The 20,961-nt window shown below is 33.7% G+C and overlaps 1 protein-coding gene across 2 annotated transcripts; it reads right to left on the reverse strand.

The window, feature by feature from the left end:
- Positions 1-8,563: 8,563 nt before the first annotated feature.
- On the reverse strand, positions 8,564-13,879 carry LOC123559875 (uncharacterized protein DDB_G0274171-like). 2 transcript variants are annotated; one of them, XM_045351995.2, is made up of 5 exons: positions 13,571-13,867; positions 12,193-12,333; positions 11,362-11,475; positions 10,760-10,906; positions 8,564-9,897 (listed from the first exon to the last, which is right to left on the reverse strand). In XM_045351995.2, the coding sequence occupies exons 1-5, from the start codon at positions 13,734-13,736 to the stop codon at positions 9,782-9,784; spliced, it is 684 nt and encodes a 227-aa protein (XP_045207930.2). In that variant the 5' UTR covers positions 13,737-13,867; the 3' UTR covers positions 8,564-9,781. The 2 variants fall into 2 exon arrangements, with proteins under 2 accessions (XP_045207930.2, XP_045207929.2); XM_045351994.2 differs by lacking the exon at positions 11,362-11,475 and having other exon boundaries at positions 13,571-13,879.
- Positions 13,880-20,961: the final 7,082 nt, after the last annotated feature.

Genomic DNA, 20,961 nt, shown 5'->3' on the forward strand with positions numbered 1-20,961 from the left:
TCATACATTAGAGTTAACATAATTGTTATTGGCGTCGTTAAACGATCACCCTAATGTATTTTGCTATATATTTCAAAATTATCGCTCATGCTTAACTTATCAGGCTCAGTAGTTACTATTTCTAGCACATATACTGCATAAAACTGATAAGAATCAGCTCTGACGTCATGTCTGTGGAGTTGATCAAGCTGACAATATATTAAAAGATATATCAAATGAAAGACACTTCACATGCCTCAAACTATTAAGAACTGATAAGCTAATGTCGGCTGATGTCATTGCATTAAGTAATAATATTAAAGCTATGCTTCAATTCGAATGTATTTTATCGCAAATTGTGAGCAACACTTCGGTGAAAATACAGCAACTTCTACAAAATTTTACATTTCGCGTTTGCATTATTCGTGAGAAGATAATCATTTATAAGGGACATTCGTGGAAATTAGAGACAGTATCATAATTTCAAGACCACATTTTTATTTAAGATAAGTTAAACTTCCAACCCTGTAATGTAATTTTAAATAACATAAACAACTGTATTAAGCTTGTGTCTTCGCTAATTAGAGCTCATGTCTCACTGCTGTAGGAAACCAGGATAAAAAGTATTGCGATAAAGTACAAGAACACTGATAAAACACGTTTTGGCCAGTTCATATGATTTTTCTGCATTATAATATTGTTATGAAATATATTTTATGTTGAGCCTTACTTTTATGATGGCTAGTTTTCATTCTGCCATGTCGTGCTGTTGTGTTAGCGCTCCCACGCGAACGACAACACGAAAGCGTGGTAAATCATTTTTGTCGTGTTTGCGCCCCCGCTAACACGACGACAAGTTAAAAATAGGGCGATGTCCTCATGCAGATGGAAGCGTCATGCGATAAAACGAAGAAACGACCAAATAACATTCTGTCGTGTTGGTGTAATGTTGCGCTTTCACTTTAGGATTCACCTGGCATGTATTACTTTTATTTACACTGTCCTGTGATTTTGAAACATAGTGGGGGTTAAGAAGTAGGTTAGGTTCCAACCATAAACTGGTTTAAATGCCATAGTTACGTTTGCAATTGACTGTTCAAAGGCGATGCCAAACTGAGTTCATTTATTTGTTCTCACTGCCATTGTTGTTTAATATTTACATTGTCAATGTTCTTTGGTGTGAAAGCAAACTATTCACCTATCCATATAGACACTGCTAAAGAGCTTCATTTGGGGCAGGATTGCGGATATTCCTATAGAATTTTTACAAGTATCGTTATTTTCACCACATATATATATATATAGTATGTCCTCATCTATGCATAACACAGCATAATAAATAGAATAGAATTGTATCACACTTATGTTTGGATGTAACTTGTACGGTTTTTAGATTGAGAGTGTGTTTGTGTCAAGCACGATGCGATAATTGGTAAAAGATATTATTTGGACTTCAAATACATATTTAGTTATAACTATGCCACGCTTGTGTGGTGGGCAGTCGTCTGGGCTGTCGTTATGATCATGAAAATGATCAGATGCTCTGTATACACTCCTCACACACATTTACTTTCAAATTGGCTTGTAGTAATGAACGGGTCATTGGTTAGACCATATGTAGTCTTTTTGAATAATTTATTCTTTTTGTTCTTAATAAGTATCAGGTTATATCAAGACTAAAGATTTAGAGACAATTCACTTAAAAAATTGATAAATATAAATATAGCAACGTACCAATAGCGTTTAGCTGTCTGCAAGTCAAGATGGCTATACCAAGTGACCTTTTTCTCGGACGGACGCACGTCGGATACTATTTAAGCCTCGATCCAGGAAGTTTACAATGTATTTATTATTCCCCGATAGATATTAATAAGGTCTAGCACAGAAAAGAAAAATATATGAGAGCAGAGTGTACAGGGAACTTGGCCGTTTTCCATTGTACGTTTAATATATGTTTATGGTTCTAAGAACGAAATGCAAACATACTCACTTACGATGAGAAATCAAGCAGGGCTAAAATGTAAAACACTATCATACTTAACAACCTTTCTAACTCCTCATTTGATATTTGATTTTATCCCTACCACATTTGACAAATTGCAATGAAATTTTGACACATACATTTTAAGTATTTAACAGTTATAGCTTTCACATGGTTTGTGGTCTTGTTTACTACAGTTATCAGTTAAACCACTCGAGCGTCAGATCATAAACCACAATAAGATTTTGTTTATTTTCTTTCTGACATTAAGATATTAAGATAGAAATTTAAACTACGTAAATAGGACGTAAATTCGTATAGCCATACCATACCCCCGCCCCCCAAGACAGTCCTAAAAAGTTTCATAATGTATTAAATCTAAATGACCGTAGTACACATACAAAACATTATACGTAATTACTTTTTTATCGTTCTTTCTTCTGTAGTAGAGGAAGATTTCCGCTGCATAACTCGCGCATATTTCTCGATGCAAAGCCTCAATCCTAACCAATGTTAAGTATGCCATATACGTATTTATATATTTTTTCTTTAGCTTCAGCAAAATTGCAATTATCGGCGTTATCGAACATTTTAATACGGCGTCACACATTAAAACGCACACGATGTTGATAATATTTATAATCGTTTATAGATAGATTAAAAACACATATGCATATTTCTCGATGCAAAGCCTCAATCCTAACCAATGTTAAGTATGCCATATACGTATTTATATATTTTTTCTTTAGCTTCAGCAAAATTGCAATTATCGGCGTTATTGAACATTTTAATACGGCGTCACACATTAAAACGCACACGATGTTGATAATATTTATAATCGTTTATAGATAAATTAAAAACACATATGAAAAATCATTTGTCATGGATGCTAGCAATATTTTTATATACACAATTGTATGTGTATATAAGCATATAGCAGGCTATGCTGAAAACTGGTCAATAGATTGTTGTATAATCAGATTGCTCTAGTTAACTTATATCATTACTTTTGTATATTGTACGGATATATGTTTTACATCCAACATTGATTTAGTGTATTTTGTTTCAGGATGAGAAGAGTTAGTTCAAATGTATATAAAAACAATTGTTATCATCAGCTTTACTTCCAAAATTTTCTAAAAGAAGTTCAGTAAGACAAAAACACTGTGAAAATTGTAAGGGTTCATTACTCATTTTACAGTGGCACTATATCAGTCTCTTTACACAATTCAATTACTTTTGTGGCACTTACGAGTTTGTGTTCTTTAACAATTTTAGATTTGACATTTCCCTTAATGGATGCCTACCACTAATGGATTTTTACGTTGAAAATGTACTATATCTTTCTTGGATTTAAGCGGACTTTACGCAATATTATTAGCGTATTAGCGTGTCTAAACTTACTCTGAATATTTGATCAGTTTTTCTACAACAGTGCTTGAATATTGTGGGAAAAGTACTGAATAACTAGTTTTTCATGAACAACATGATAATGCATAGCGAAATAACACTTTACAATTTGATCACATATTTTACTAAAAAGCACATTTAAAACAAAATGAAAAATATCAGAAATATCTTGTTTAGTTTTTATACTCAGAGTTGGTTGCAAGTTGTGCAGGATTAAATACTGTCATGTGAGTCCAGTCTTAGCGTATATATGAACAAAGCGTGCAAGCGCAAGGTAATAATTATGTCAGGGAGAATGAACATATTTGAAACAATAAAAAAGAAACGTATTTTAACATATTCGTATACGCTGCGAAAATTAATTCACTTCGTGTTATAACCCGCTTGGTTATAACAAAATCCTAGATTTTTCCGAGATCCTGACTAAATAACCAATTCATCGTGCTTAAATATTTTTAAACACGGATCTGCTAGGTATTATATTGTTATCGGTATTATGCGAGCCTTTGACTATAGCTATATGCAAAGCTATAGTTGTAAATTATTAAGATTCGTTTAGGACATAACAAGGTCTCTCCAATTATAAAAGGTAACAGAAATTAGTTTATACAGAAATAAATGGTGTTCTGGAAGTATTCAAATACCGGTTAAGCACACTTGATTTCCCAATAGTTAGCCTTGATTAATGATTACCGAGTAGGCAAATTTCAAAATATTGACTAGAGCTGTACGCCTTTCTGTGTGCTTTTGAGATTTTATTATGCAAATATCATATATCACAATACAGCACAGTGTTGCTAAAATAGTTTCCATTTTTAGTTTGTTTTAAAAAAGTTGGAAAAACGAAATCTAACAGACACAGTCACATTCAAATTATTCAGCCACCATTCCAATATGAGCTGTAGGAAATGCTTTTGATGGTAAATAAAATCTATAATATCATTTGGAAGCATAAACGTGACCGAGCAAACATATAGCAGACTCGGTCTCATTGAATGAACTGAAAGGTTATTTCCTCATGGGGCTAGTGCCGACGTAAATGGAAGTCTGTTTTGCATATACATAAATGGACCCCGAGGTCTCGAAGGACCAGAAAATGTAAAAACTTTAAGACCGTTTGAAGATTTACCTATTCGCCTAACTTCATCTGAAGTTAATCCCTCGTTCAGATTTTCATTAAAAAGTAAAATCGCCTTTATTCCATTAGCAGCAAATGGATACCAGACACGAGATGATTTTTCCGCAATAAATAGTCTTTGTAAGTTAATTAATTGCAGATTTTTTTTCTAATTTTCTCCTGTATATTTAGGAAATTATCTCTACCATTAATCTTACCGATGAAGGACAAATAGTACATTGCCACAATGTACTATGCAAAAAGTCTCTGTGCTGTCTTAATTCAATTAAAAGCTTCATTCATTTTAAAGTGAAAATGCTCAGCTTAATATGTAATGGCGATATTTAATTGGTATTAAATTAGAAAAAACGTATATTTATTACCATATTGATTAACAGCAAGTAAACAAAATCTGGTGTAAGTCTGAATTTGGTCATTCAAATTGTGAATAATTAAAATTCATAGAAAAATAAATCTTTGAATAAACATATCATTATAGTCGTTTAATTTGATAAAGTTAGATGGTGATCCAAATTTGTTTTGACGTTTCACAAATTAAGTAAACGTTGTTGCTCTATGAGCGTTTTTATCAACTTATTCAATAGAAATCAAAGACAAATATCAAACAGGGAATGCCACGCACCAAAAACACAGCCTCTCCAAGACGAAACCAACAGCACGCAGACGTGCCCACCACAAATACACACACATACATACACATACACGCGCACACACACAAAGCCAACACATGAGGACAAAACGAACAAACAAAGGAACACAGTGGGGCACCGCCTTGGAACGGTCAGTGGCAAAAACACCACTGGGGAGCTTAAACCGGTTTATGGTGCGCACCCAACCTCACTCTTACCCCCACCATGTTCCAAAGACACGGGACAGTGTAAATAAAAGTAATCCCCTCCATGTGAATCTCTAACACACGTAATGGAAACAAAAAGGCACGGTATGTAAAACACAAAAATGCTCGTGTATAAATATATAAAAACCAAACCTTTAGAACCAAAAACGTATGTACTCATTGCCTTTTCAGAAGACAGAGCAACAAGAGAAACACCCGTAAGGGCCCGACGAAACAGACCAGAAGACAGATATCAAAACAGTTCAGTTCTGGTAGGATTTAAAAACTGCGTATCATAAGTCCTCCCCCTCTTCCGTCAGACACAATCAAAGAGGGAAGCGTAGTGTCCAACTGTAAACGGGTTGAACACTAAACATGTCTCAAAACAGTTGGGTCGTAACCTCTTTTAATAAAACGTTTTATAATTTTACCAAATACAATACTGGATTTAAAAAGTTACTGATGATTTTGTGCAAATCATCATTTACCCCAGTAACTAGTAATTCTATATAATGAAATAAATCACATCATAGCATCAATTATTTCTCCTTAATGTCGAAGATATTGCCAGTGTCCTTTATAACATTAATTAATTAATTGTGCTGATTAAGAAGTCCTCTGAGTAGTTCAGTAAATGTCAATAAATGTCTTTATCAACCAGTCAATGAAATGGTTGAGTATAAAAAAACATTAAAAAAACATTACGTGAAGAAAATAAAAGAATCTACAGGCTTCGCACTAGTAAGAATTCTATAAATGAATACAAACAAAACGATTACGAAGCTAAAAATAACGTCCTTTAAATTATTGTTATTGATGAAACCAGCTGTATTTAATATGATATATATTTATCCCGAACTATATGCCATGATTGCAACTGTTACCCAGTTTCCAGCGCCTCTGAAAATAAAAGTCACAACTTTCGAAATAACAACTTTAAAGTAGATCATGTGAAGATCATGTGAAGAATGTACTTTGCCTGTTACTGACATAGAATGTAGGGGTCATTATGACAATTAAGTGTTTCTAAGAAGAAGCTAATAATGTCTCTACCAATGAAAGTTAAATTAAAATGTACTTTGTGCCAGTTCAGTGGAATTTCTGTTGTTTTCCTTCACTTAAGGCAACAGAATCGTAATGGCAATTGTCAAATTATGTATAGTGTTCTCCGTATGCAATTTAAGCATTTTCCGGCTTTTACGAAAAAAAAAAAGAAACAAGGATTATATGAAACAGAGAATGTCACGTTCCAAAACGTCCTGCGCGCATTGAACGTTTACGTCCGAAGAATGCCAAATTGCTTAAGGAGAATATACAATCACACAGAAATTACCGAGTGTCATCAAGGGTGAACTACCTCAAGTCAAATTACTTCTTTACTTTATGTTATGATAAATGAAATGTGAAAAATATTTTGGTATTTTTATGAACGGGTTTAGGTTGGAATGCTTAGTAGCCAGAGCACAATACGAATGACATAGTCATTGCTAGTGATTTTTAGATATGAACTGATTCCACAAATGCATGCAACTTAATAAAGCTTCTGATGAAATTTTTATAGGCTAAGGCGGTACGAAGTTTGAAACATGTCATAGTCTAAATAAATATGTATTTCTTAATTAATTTAATGTATTACCAAAACAAAACAAAAGGAAGAAAAAAAAAGTGACATTGCCATATGTTTGTGTGAGCCAACTTACGCCAAACAAACCCATTTTGATAGAAATTTAACATAAATACAAACGGAATGAAAAATAAAACCCTTTTGTAGCAGGCATCAATTTAAGATACATCGAAGCCGATTCTATTGTTCAAACAATCACATATCTCTCTTGTTTGTATTATTTATTTTCATTTGTAGCCAATGTTTTATCCTTGTTTTCTTAGACAATTTCTTACCAATTAATGGAGAAAGCTCGAACCACTGGAGTATTTGATATCTCCCCATTACTCATGCAAATTTGACATTTGCTAGAAATATCGATAACAAAGCGAAATATTTCATTTATACTGTCTAATGGACTTATTTCAAGAACAAAAGCTTACCCATGGGTGGGGATGACAAATTCATCAGGAAAATATCCGCTAAATTGGGTTGCATACACATTATATTTCGATCATATTTTGCTTAAGATGTTAAAGACGATTGTACACTGACCTGTCGAAAAGCATATCGAGTTAAATCTTTATGCTGCTTCCTTTATTATCCTTGTACCTGTTGGCGATCAGCAATTTCTGCAGGGTTCTTGGTCAACCCACATTTAAAACTAACAGATTACTCATATTTAGGCAGTGCCTATTAACGGGGTAACTTTATTATGGTGGAGATAATATCAATGTGTGGTGTCCACCATTAACCAGTTTAAACTCATCAGTAATGATTTTACCACTAATCATACCAAGATGGTGTTCCACTTTGATTCTTTATTTGTTTGTGTTCTACTTTTTGTTTTACTTTATCTTTTTTATTTTACTGTAAATAAGAATCATTTAAATATCCATAATTACACTGCTGTAGGTGTTTTTTGGGAAGCTGCTTCGTTGAATATTCATCTTTTGGTTTTTACTTCTTATATATTCTATATGTGGCATAAAAGTGTTTATCAAATATAATTTAGGAAATCTTCTGCTTCGTTGAGGAAATGTTGATAATTATAATTTATTTTATGCTAACTGGTGAAATAGTGAAAAATATCAGTGATATATTTCTCTATATCACTCACAGTGCCGAACCTGATTAATTTTGTTCTAGAAAAAATATCTCCCTTGAAATATATTCTTTAATAACCTCCCTTTGTTGCCTTTAGAATTACCAGTACCCTTAGTTAACAATTTCTTCTCGTCGGTATATGACCTTTTTGTGTCAATTAGCCGTAAATTGCAACTCACTCACTCACTAATTTTCAAGTCATACTCGAGTCATGTACAGGTAGATAATCCTGTATAGAACAAGCCAGAAATGAAATAATAGTAATATTCTAGAAATGTTACATTGGTTGTTTAAACTTGCCATTCACGCATGTGTGTTCTTCCTCCACTTTTCATCATGTTTTTTTTAAACTGAACTTCCCAAAATACTGTGTATTCGGTTGTGGACGCCTTATACATGTTTGCCTAAGCACAGTGTAAATGCGTACTACGACGAAAAATCTGAAAAAGTTCTTTAAGCAAATGACTGATATAAGTGGCAATTAATTGTGAATATAGCCCAACAAACACAAGTTCACTTTAATTCATTTTTTACATTGAATTTCATATAAATATAATATTTTAAAAAAAGGCTACGATAGTGAAAGATTCATATGTGATATCTTCAAAGGCGGTCAGTCACATTTATGCAACAATTTATGACATTTCGTACATTCTGCTAGAGATATTTTTAAGGAACAAAAATGCCCTTTGCATAGAGTTACATGTAGGTACCTGTTAGAAATGTATGTTTTATTGTTTATATGGTATTTTGTAATTAACACCTTCAATATAAAAGTATTTAAAAGACGGTCTTTTTCCTTGAATTTCAATATAATTTCTAGTTTCGAATTTGCTTTTGATTGATATTGGGATATTAAAACTACATGAAAAGACAAAATACACGTTTTAAAACAGCTTGTAGCTTAGAAAACCATCTATTTTAGATCTATAAAGGGAAGTAATAATACTTTTACAAACAAACATTTCTAATGAATTTCAACAAAGTATACATTTGCAAAACTTTTACAAACACAATAAAGTAGTTTTTATATTCATATCATTCCCTAGGCAAATATGTTCATAATACTTAAATTTATAATAAAATAAGACTATCTTGGTTTAGTAACCAGAAGAGAAAAAAATAAGATAATAAAAAACTCCAGTGAAAATGAAACATATATTAAGAAACCGGTGAACGTGATTAAAATATGTAAATGATCAGCTGTTTAAATTTGTAAAAGCTCCATCAACTGACCAAAACTTGATCAAGAACCTTAAAATGTTAAAGGCAGTCAGTGGCGCGGTGCTTAGCAAGTTGGTACTACAACGTCAGATACCTGGGTTCGATTCCTGGTCATGAATGATATTCCTACTGGTGTTATGTGCCGGGTGGTTTACTTAAATTAGTACTGTATCCAGATGTACCAGCCTAGACTGGATGTAGGGGAAGAAAAAATGACATGTGTTGCGGACTCGACTGGAAATAAATTGTTCCATTCATTCCATTGGAGGACTTTCGTTGACTTCCCACATTAAACTAAACACCCTTTATAAAGCATTGTTTTAACGCCACACTTCCTCAATTATTGCAGGAATGCACACCCACCACGCCATGAATCTGAAATGTTCTTATTGTTGGAAGAAAATTTACTTTAAATGTACAAAATGTAATGTAGACAAAGTGGTTCTTGATTTTGTTTTGCGGAATGATATGATTGTGTAATCAGCAAGATCTCTAAGAGTCATATTAATAAATCGGTTTCAAAGGCGGGCAGATTTCACAACATCCGCCGGGAGGAGTATACAGGTCATCACAATACAAATCTGGACAGTACACGCCTGCACAATTTGGTTTGGAAGAATCTGGAATGGAAACAGAGCAAGACCATATAGATACTAACTCGTTAGTGATAGTACAAGCCATGTTAGTTTATACAAAATTTATTTTAGGTCGATTGTGAAGGAAGTTCTACAACTTATATTAATCACTCTCGATACCTCATTACTGATGGAATCCATCGCCACGAGGGTATGAGAGAAGAGGCCAGTTTCCCTATTAATGCTGAGCGCCAAGCAAGGGAGCTACTGGTACCATTTGTCACGTCTTTGGTATGACGCGGCCGGGGATCGAAACCACGACCTCCCGCACTCGAAGCGGACGCTCTACTACTAGGCTATCGAGGCGGTTGCACCTCAGTAAAATTGTTCTTTTAACTATACATTCCGCATATAACTAATTAAAGTATCAATAGTGTAAAATTACATATTTTCTGACATTTTGGGTACAATAGTACAAATTGCATCCTTTTTAGAAATTTTGGGTGTAATGTTATACACATTAAATTGCTTGCTAGTCAATAGCCAACTATTAAACGAGGTCCGAGTGACCAAGTGCCAATAGTTTTTACTATTAACCGGCAAGCCATTCCGTAAGTGTTTTATCACAATTTTACTTCAAGCTTTGACCTAGCCCAGCAAAATTCAGTGTTAAAATAGACCGTTCATATAGAACAAACTATTGCACGGAGACTGTATGTGTATCATGTTCGTCTGAATTTAGCAGACGATAAGTTATTGAGCAAGTTACTTAATATAAGCTGCATATCATATTTTCTGTATTGTTTCTAGTGCTCAATGATAATAAATATTAAATATGGCGTTCAGAAATACAGATATTAACTAATACAGATATTAACTATGATAAACAACCGTGACATATACTTACATCTGCCAAGTGGCAACATGCACATCATGCCGCATCCGTTACTGCAACATTTTTTAACACCTTGGCAACCCCAGTCAAATATGCATCCTAATATACAGATTCCCGCTTTATCTGGGTCTTGTCTTGGGCAATGTCCTGGTTTTGGCACTTGAGTACAAAAGAAACAATTGAAATATTTAATTAATTTAGTTACTAGTATTTTCCTGTAGCATACAATCTGACGTAATAAGTTTCATTGAACCTAACAGGAAATTTGATCAGTTCCAAAGTATAGAGGAATTCTATCGAAAAAATATCTTTTAACAATAGTTTGTTACAAGGTCTTGCATATTTACCGGTATAATAAACTGAGTTATAAAAGTTGCAGTTTTCTATAGTGTTGCCATATACTTACGAGTTATCAGATCCGCTTTTTAAAGAATGTACGATAAATAACTGCTCGCCTAATTAAATTAACGTATTTCCACCTTTTTGTGAACGCAAGTCCTTGCATCACTAATTACACTCGGGAAAAATCTTCCTTCGAACACAATTAGCTCTGTGTAAACCCTGTTTTTTTTTATTCAATGAATGCTTTATGTAGGCAAACCTAATATACTTACGGCATGCCTTCTCCGTGCACGACACTTTGCCCTCTGTACATGTACATGTATTGCATAGGACTTTAAAAGTTTCGCCATTTTCGTACTTTTTTCCATTGTAAAAACATGACTTTCCTTAAAATATCGAGTAATAATAAATGACAAAACGTAAAAACTGTAACTGTTTTGATTAATCAAATATGTCAGAAAACTGACTTACGTGATGTGTTGTTGTGTTTACGTTATGCCCTTGCGGCTTATTTTATATGCTAAATATTATTTATAGAAACAAAGATGCAGCAGGTACGTCAACAAATGAAACAATTTTAATAAACAATGACAACCCTCATTTAGAAATCACAAGAAACGACGTTAAATATGTCGCTAGAAAAATCATTTGCCAGACTGAGTTCAATATAGCCGAATAGCGCTACTAGTAACAGGAATTATCTTATTGTCTTCGGGCTAGTGTTTACATATTATAGCTGTTGTTAAAAAGTGTGACGTCCATATAATTCTATAACCGCATCTCGCAAATGCCTTTTGAGGTTCCCAGAGTAAGCTTAGAACTTTCTTCTAAATATTTGCGTTACTAGAAATACATGTTAACAAATATATCAATGAAAAGTTGTTTAAACTAAATCTTATCAGTTAAAATAGTAAATCGGTCAAATTGAATATGTGGCATTGTATGTTTAAATTGAATATTTTGTACTCCAGGTCGAGCAAAGTTTCCACCAGGTTTATATTTTACATGAATCTACAGGGATCCATTCCGTAAAATAAACAGGACAAAATATGAAATGAAAACTTACTTACTACAATTTTTATTATTTCTATCATTCAACTTACCATTTCCGACAGGTTTCGTACACACGCGACCACAACCATTGCTGCAACATTTCTGAGAACCTGGGCAATTCCAGTCAGACGTACAGGCTAGTACGCAGATACCCGGAATTTTTGGCTTCGGGCACATTCCTGGTTTTTGTTCTGTAAAAATAATGTATAAATCTTGAGCAGTTTTCTTTTCTTTTAACATGATTTGTTTCTGAAATTTTAAGCTTTTCTATGAATTACATCCAAGCAATATTGGAATTTTTTTTATTCATTTGTCAAAAAGGGCGTATATCAAGGGAAAAAGCTGGCATTAGAAATTAATAATTCGATTATAATCAATGGTGATAAATTAGAATAAAAAGGTGTTACTTAAACGTTTGATAAGAAAAGTAATAAGGGACTTAGCCTATATTTGCATGAAGGATTTAGCGCAAAAGAAGTCATTGACTGCTAAAGTTACTACACACTATATACACAAAAGACCTTTTTCCTTTTGTCCATTAAATTTATCATAGCTGCAATAGTCTGCAAATACCTGGCTATCTTCATACATTGTCCATGAAAATGAAAACAATGCCTCCCCAGACGAAATAAATGAAAAGTACGCAATATAAAATAGGAAGTAATTGTTGATTGTAAAACTCAAAAAAAGCCGAGTGTTTACGCGACATTTATTTTCTAATATTTGTTAAGAGACTGTGTAAGTTCAAATATTCAATGACACAAATACACAAAATGAAGATAAAATAAAATCTATAAAAATATTTGGACGAAGCAAAAATAACAGATTCGGTTTATTTACTTTATTCGCGAGAGGTAATGAAATGTACAACGTTCTCGTGCCGTTAGCACCGTGCATGCAATGGTATTATTACATAACTGAGAGACCCAATTACTTAAGAGCAATACTATCTGAGTCCGCCAATTTGAAAATACAGTACTGTTTGTACGCTAGCGGAGACAAACGACCAGGAAATACAATACTTCAAATATTAAATGACACACAAAAAAAAAAAAAAAAAATAATAATAAAAAATAACATCTATAAAATGTTATTTGGATGAAGCAAAAATTAGAAGATTTTGTTTTGATTATTTTACACGCGAGATGTAATGAAATGTTCAACATCCTCATGTCCTAAGCATCGTACATGTAATGTAATTGGTGAATTGCTAATACGCTATGATTCAAGAGCAATACTATTTGAGTCCGCCAATTATTATTATATAAGACGTATATTACAGTAAACAGCTCGCTCTTTGGAAAATATTCTGATACGATAGCGGAAACAAACGACCAGGAAATATCAAATATTCCCGGTGCAGAGATTTTGTAATGTATGTTTATAACAAGCTGAAGCTATCTAGATATGTGATAAAAATATATTTACCTCGGCAGATTGGGCAGCACGCTCCCTCAGGCTTAAATGGGGAAAGGCACTTAACAGCTGGACAGGGCGATGAACAATCCTGTTTAAAGCGCGAAGTTGCTGCATTTTGTCCAAGGCTTAAAGAAACGAAATTCAAGAAGACAACGAACATTCGCATTATCACCATTTTGTCTTCACCACAATCCGGAGTATACAACAAATGTTCTTCACCGCACTTTTAAATTAAATGTATACTCTGTAGTTAATACGTTTATTTCTATCTAAATTTAGCATAAACAATTTAATTAGGCAACATGTTTTGCGCGTTTATGACGTAAGGCTTTAATAAATTGACTGTTTACTGCGATGAATATGGCAAGGACTGGATACGTTAAAGTGATATAAATAAAAGGAAAATGACAAATGAAATCTTAATATGGAACGTGTATATAAATCTACATTTTGTCATGGTGATAGTGATATGTTTTTTCCCTGCTGACGTTATTAAGGATTGCGTTTCACAAACGTCTGATCTAACAATCTTGATTTTCTTATTAATGAATATTTATTTCAAGAGAAGATTGTAGTTTTCTGCAAATATAGCTTAAAGGCAACATCATATTTGTAATGTATACTTTGTTGGGTTTTTTCCCTGCACAGATTGTACCTTTTATTTCGTGAAGAATATTTCAAATTCTTAAGACAACAAATACAGTTATGCCTCTCTAGCAGTTCAAAAATGAATGAGTTGCTAAAATATACATTCCTTTTCTTCAGAGCTCTGTACTAAACTCGTACTAAACTGCTTTAAATCAATTCAATAAATAGAAATACCATACGTTCAGTTATTTGTCTTAAGAGCATAAGACACACAAACAAATGATGGGGATGTACATTTACATCTGTACTTTTTAACTATTCCCAGTTTGTCCCTTGTATGCATAAAAAGTCCAGTCAAACCAGGAAACTTAGTACATGCTAAATACTGTGCTTTATAGTTACTCATTTCGTTATGTCATGTTGGCATGCACGCGGTTTGTACTGGCTAGTTCAATAAATGTAAATAGAAATACACTCGAATACTTTAAAAACCCACCTCATTCATATTATATGGTACTAAGACTGTCATTTGTGTAGTTTGTATTTAAATAAATTCACTTATCATCATTTATTAAATTTGATCCAGTATGGTGGTTTCTTTTGTGATACTTGAAGCGTGACTGTTGTCACATGGGCACAAAAGCGACAATATCTAACAGGACCCGAATGATTCGGTATAGCCTTATTGGACAGACTGCGGCTCTAGCGCTCCATGTTTGATACAACCACGTGAACGTTTTTAATTACGTCAACGTCATCCACGTTGGCGTTTTGAAACGTAAACTTCAACTTAACTTTGGAATGATTCTACTTACACAAATCAGCGAACACAACCAGAAAAAAACTAATCTTTATAACAGCGAACAATAAAAAACCTTAAATGAAATTAAGCTGGCGAACAGTAAAAAGTGGACGGTAAACAAACAGGAGGAAACATGTTCTATTTTCCACAGAAAAAGTGAGTATTACGTATACTAATCATGTTGTTAAAAGCAGCAGTTTTGACAATGGTAAAACGTTAATTTACAAAAAATATATAATAAAGCTTATTATATTTGCACGCGCAGGTGTAAATATCGTGTCACTTCTTATAAGGCTTTAAACAACACATACGCAAAAACACAGTATTCTACTTCTTTTTATACACCTGCTGACAAAAATACTAAGGTTGTACTAAACTTTTGAAACATGAATAATTATAAAATTTATTTAATGTCTTGTGTACTAGCTACGAATATCGCGGTACAATCGCTCTTTTAACATATTTAGGCCAAGCATGATGAGACACACATTTTACAAAAAAATGTAACTAAAATTTATTTATCAAATATGGCAAATATGTCTTTCTGAATCTTATCTATTTTGTAATGCAAAATAGGTTTATCTGCACTTTTACACTGTAGTTTTGACAGATTAAAATAATGTTGAGTGTAGCTATAGCCCAGCTTGCTGGTTATTACTTAGTTCTAGACAAGTTTCAGCTGATATTATGATGCAAAACATTCTTTTATAATATATTATCTAGTAAATATTGGTATGATACTAAAACAGATAAACTTATAAGATCTTAAGAATCTTTCAAAGGTTGAAGGTGTGGATGGAAATATCTGGATCGAGGATTACTATCTAAGTGGTTACGAGGTTCTGCCGAGTTACCACAAAACTGTTATCCGAGAGCCTGATATTTCCATCTGTACCTTCTAGTGATAGATTCTTTTTCTTGCATGTTGTTTTGTTTAGTTAATAGAAAAATAAAATAAAACGTGTTTTTTCCCATTAAGCACTATTTAGCACTCTCTTATTATAGTAGCTTATGAATTTACACATTCATTCATAAATCATCGTAGACCCAGGGGTATAAAAGAGTTTAGGATAAATTTCTCGGAAGAACATAAACACAGCTAAGGAGTCGTGCATTTCAAATTAGGCCTGAAACAAAAACAAACTGTAGTGGAAAATTATTGCAGACGGGTTACTCCAAAAATACAACAACAAGTGCATTTTAATTATACGCAAAATACTAAAATGGGTAAGAGGGAAATAAAGGCGTGGGGTGTTGGGGTGACAAGAAAAAGCAAGGGTGAATATTCAACAGGGGAAAACCACACTCCACGACAAAAAGATTGATTTTTGTCATTACATGTAAATGATTTTAGAAATAATATAAGAACTTACTCTGAACAGTTATGTATCATGATTGCAGATGTTAATGGCGTGTGCGTACTTGGCGTTTGTGAAGAAGATATTTCGTGTAAATGTCTTTAGTTTTGACAGAAGAAATTAAACGTAAAGTGGCAACTTCATTAGAAACATTTTGAACATTATAGGAATCTAAAGTGTTACAATGCCATCATAGAACATTTGCAGGTAAAACCTGAAAGATTTCGAGAGTTCGGTAGAAAATGATGAAAAATGGAACTAAAATTGCAATACTCATATGCGCCTCGAAAGAACTTTCCGGGTAGACCTCGAGTACATTGTATTGCGTACTTTGAATAAAAATGTTAAGAAAAAAAACCATGTCCATGAATATTCTTCATTTTGGAATGGAACACCCGGGTGAGTTTAAAGCGCATGGGGGCCAGATTGAAATGAATGTTTTGCATTGGCACATACGCAAGACGCAGTTATCTCATTTGGTGACTGATGGGATGTAAACAAGCACAGCGATGTGACCTCTCAATGGTATTACTGTAAAACAAGGATGAATATCCAACAGGGAAAGCCACGTGCTAAAAACGCAGCCACCCCAAATGTAAACCCAGCACGCGGACGCGCACACGACCAACACACACACACACACACACATGCACGTACGCACAAGGACAAAACAAACAAATAAAAGAACACTGTGGGGGACCGTCTTGGAACGGTCAGTGGCAAAACCACCACTGGGGAGATTAAACCGGTTTATGGTGCACCTAACCTCACTCTTGTCCCCGACATGTTCCAAAGTCACAGGACAGTATAAATAAAAGTTATCCCCGCTAGGTGAAACCCTAACATACGCAACGGCAACAGAAGGCATGTAATGTAAAACACAAAAATGCTCCTGTATATCGCATATACTCAGTGACTTTGCAGAAGACAAAGCATCAAGGTAAACACCCTTAAGGGCCCGAAGAAACAGGCCAGAAGACAAGAAATCAAAATAGCTCAGTCCTGGTGGGATTTAAGAACTACCTATCACAGAGTCCTCCACCTGTTCCGTCAGATACAATCAAAGAGGAAAGCGTAGCTCCAACTGTAAAAAGGCTGAACACCAAACATGCGGTGTGTCTCAAAACAGTTGGGCCATAACGTCCTTAAATAAAACGTTTTATAACTTTACTAAAAAGTCTTATATTTCGCGGGGTTTTTCTTTTCGCGATTTCCGGTTTCGCGAGTTTTTGAATTCGCGATCGTGAATTTCCGGTATTTATATGTATATATAATACTTAATGATAATAAGACAGAAATTTTAGCGAGACAGATGAGTTCGCGGGATGGTTCATTCGCGAAAAAATAAAAACCTGGCGAAAAAATGAACTTTTATTTTGTTTTTGAAAGATCATTTGAAATTGTAACAAACTGATGTTTTATTGATTAGAACTGTTTTCATGGCAATTGTTTCACGAGACTTTTTTCGCCGGATAGTGAAATTTGTGATGGTTGAACAAGTAGGTTTGTTTTTATTCATTTAGAATAAAGCCTTACATAATTAGACATTCAACAAAACAAGAAAAAACTTGTCAAAGTGTCATGCTCAACATTCTGCCCAGCTGACATTTTAAATGCAGAATGTATTGATTCTGTCGCTTGACACCATTCTCAATGTTCGACTTTTAACGAACAACACACAAATCTATTTAGATTCACTCGATATTTCATTCTTGAACTTAAGACTGTTTCTTATTCGGAAATAATAAGTTTTTACAAAATAAACAACAAAAAATATACTTGATTTTTATCCTTATGGAAATTTCCACCAACTTCTTCAACTTCTCCTCAACTTCTTCAAGCTTTTCTTCTTCTTTTTCATTAGGTCTTAAAACAACCAAATTATAAATGTTGTTCATCTACATTTTATTTCTCTGCTTTATGTTATTTGTCAGCCAATCAACTTTGATATATTTTTCGTTAGAGGAGGGCATTCATCAATGTTGAAAGAACTTGTTGCTCAACCCTTTTTCCTTTATTTCTTTGTGTTGTGTATGCCCTGTTTTGTAATTAATGTAACTGTAAATATAAGATATGATTAAACTAAACTGACAACATTTATCGAATTTAATAAAAATGTATTGCCCATATAATTTCAAATACAGGTGATATAATTTCAAATACAGGTGATATAATTCAAATTAAAAACTAGACACATGTTCAGTACTAAGCATAAGCTTTTTCACAAGTTAAATGTATCCTTTTGCATACTTGAGTAAACAGGTACAATTATACTTACTAATTTTTTGTTTGTACCTTCAGTATGCTGTATTGATTCTGTTTTAATTGTATTTTATGACCTGAAATTATATCTTATTTCATAAATGAAATGTGTATCACGTGGTTATAAAATATACTGAAAAGGTCAAGGACACAGATCCTGTACGAATAACAACATTTGGTCGCCTTTGAATAGAAAAGGTGGAAAACCACAGGTCGCACAACACAACATAAATGAAAATGTTGCAGGCTCGGTTTGATTGCGCCTGTTCATGGGCGGTAGTGGAAATGCATGCTACCGTCCACGCCCTCTAGCCCCAGGTTGGACAGAACTCAACATTAACACATGCTACAAGTACCGAAAATAAACTTAGAGACACCCGCAGGTGTGTTCTTACGGACACCTAGTTCATATGAATCCTAGTGCATTTCCATGAAAAGCGGCGTATGATCCCCAGTCAAAATAATGGGTTTGCCCTAAACTAGAAAGCAATGGCAGAACTTAACACACTGGGATTTAGAGATCTGAGCTTAAGGTGTCTGCATATCACAGAAACTGCAAAAAGACAAAATTTTTAAAAACCTGATAACTAACAAAAGTTACGATTATAATATCAATTAACATTGTCCTATACTATATGAATAAAAACATCAGTGTCATAAAGCATTTGAAATGTTCAGTATAATTAGTGATATCATTAAACGACCTAAATTTTAAGATATCACTTAAAGTATTTCAGCAATATCATAACATGAATTTAAGTGATATCATAAACTAGTGACAACTCCCCATCTAAAAAAGATTTTCGCACATACATGGATTATGGCTAAAATGGCCAACATTTTGTCTTTGTGTACATGTATATGATGTACATGTAAGGGATACATGTATTTGTACAAAATATCCGCGGAAAGAAACACGCGACTGACCTTTTTTTCCATAAAAATATCAGCTATGTCTTGGTATTATTTTTCGAAATAATGGATAAAACATTTCAACGAAAGATGTCGCGTGACAATAAAACGTAAAGATTTTCAACATAGAAGCGTTTTCACGACTCTATCTTACTATAACTTGGTCAACTCATTCACATTGAATTGTGTCACGGCGCTAACGGCTGTTACGTGTCCTTTGCAGACGATTTTATTTCTGCGTATCGGAATAAAACTAATTCGAATACTAGCTTTACGCGCCGTGGTCACGCTAGAATTATTACCTTGATACCCTGGTTTATTCCATTCCAGTCCATCACGACGAATAAACAAATCAAAGCGCTGAAAGCACTGAAGGACGGTTGTCCTGGAAAGTGGCAAACCAAACCGAGCAAAAATGAACATTTGCGTTATACATGTAAATGCCCAAAAGTCACACTAGAGCTCACTTTAACAATTAGATAAATAACAGTAGGAGGTCTAGGTTTCTATTGTTCCTAGTGGGGCAAAAGTGACTGATACAGGCTTCATCACTAGACACCATTGCCACAAAGAAGATTAAGGGAAAGACTGTACAGTTGTACTCTGTAATAAAGGTTTCACTAGGAGGCATGTATATATAGTCTTTATATAGGCTAAATTAACCACTTCTACAACAAACTCGTTTCAAACGTGGTTATAAGAGAAAAGAAAGGACATTGTACATTCTATAAACTTTAATTTAGTAATAAAACAAGGTTAGACTAGTTTAAAGTGTTCTAAAATAAAATAGGATTTTCAGTATGAAATCATTTATAATGAATAGTTTTATGCACTACACATCTGGGCTAACATTCTTAAAGCATCTTTGTTTTTTAATTAATTGTTTTCCTAACTTTGTTTCCTTTCAATTGAGAGAAACTTTAATCATCTGACACCTTTTAGTAGAGTAATAAACATGTTTTACATGCTGTTCAATTTTTAGTTGAAACAACTCTTTCTTTCTATGATTGTTTTGGTGTTGTTTGATTTTTTTTCTCTCTCAAAACAGAAAGCTAATAATTGTTTATCCTTAGGACACCGAGCACATTTTTATGCAATCTCGCAAGGCTAATAATATCTGTCATGTGTTTACGAATCGGATAGATATATCTGTCCCGAGGGCACCTACGCATTGGGCGGTAATGAGGCTTGCCGAATTACCGCCCATGCGCAGGTGGCCGAGTGACGGATATTTCCATCCGATTCGTAAACACATGACAGATATTTTTTCTTGCATATCGTCTACATGTTAGCATTTTATTCTGGCAGATTATTTTTCTTGCATACCGTATTTTACAAATAACAGGTAGAAATATTTTCTTTGTAGCACTCTTTCTTATAGTAGAGCGCGGGAAATTAACGTCCGTAGGCAGAAGTGACGTCATGATTTTTGCGTTACGCACAATAACAAAGTTCCATTTAAGTTTTACCGTTTCTAG

The sequence above is a fragment of the Mercenaria mercenaria genome, chromosome 10 (genome assembly GCF_021730395.1).
Source record: "Mercenaria mercenaria strain notata chromosome 10, MADL_Memer_1, whole genome shotgun sequence".
Classification (NCBI taxonomy): Eukaryota; Metazoa; Mollusca; class Bivalvia; order Venerida; family Veneridae; genus Mercenaria; species Mercenaria mercenaria.

What these genes read in the sequence shown, in the direction of transcription:
- LOC123559875 (XM_045351995.2), bottom strand. Translation starts at nt 13,736, where the DNA reads ATGGTGATAATGCGAATGTTCGTTGTCTTCTTGAATTTCGTTTCTTTA. An exon ending in GTGCTGCCCAATCTGCCGAG is followed by an intron (nt 12,334 to 13,570) that starts GTAAATATATTT and finishes TTATTTTTACAG; the next exon opens with AACAAAAACCAGGAATGTGC. An exon ending in CATGTTGCCACTTGGCAGAT is followed by an intron (nt 9,898 to 10,759) that starts GTAAGTATATGT and finishes TTTCCATTCCAG; the next exon opens with ATTCTTCCAAACCAAATTGT.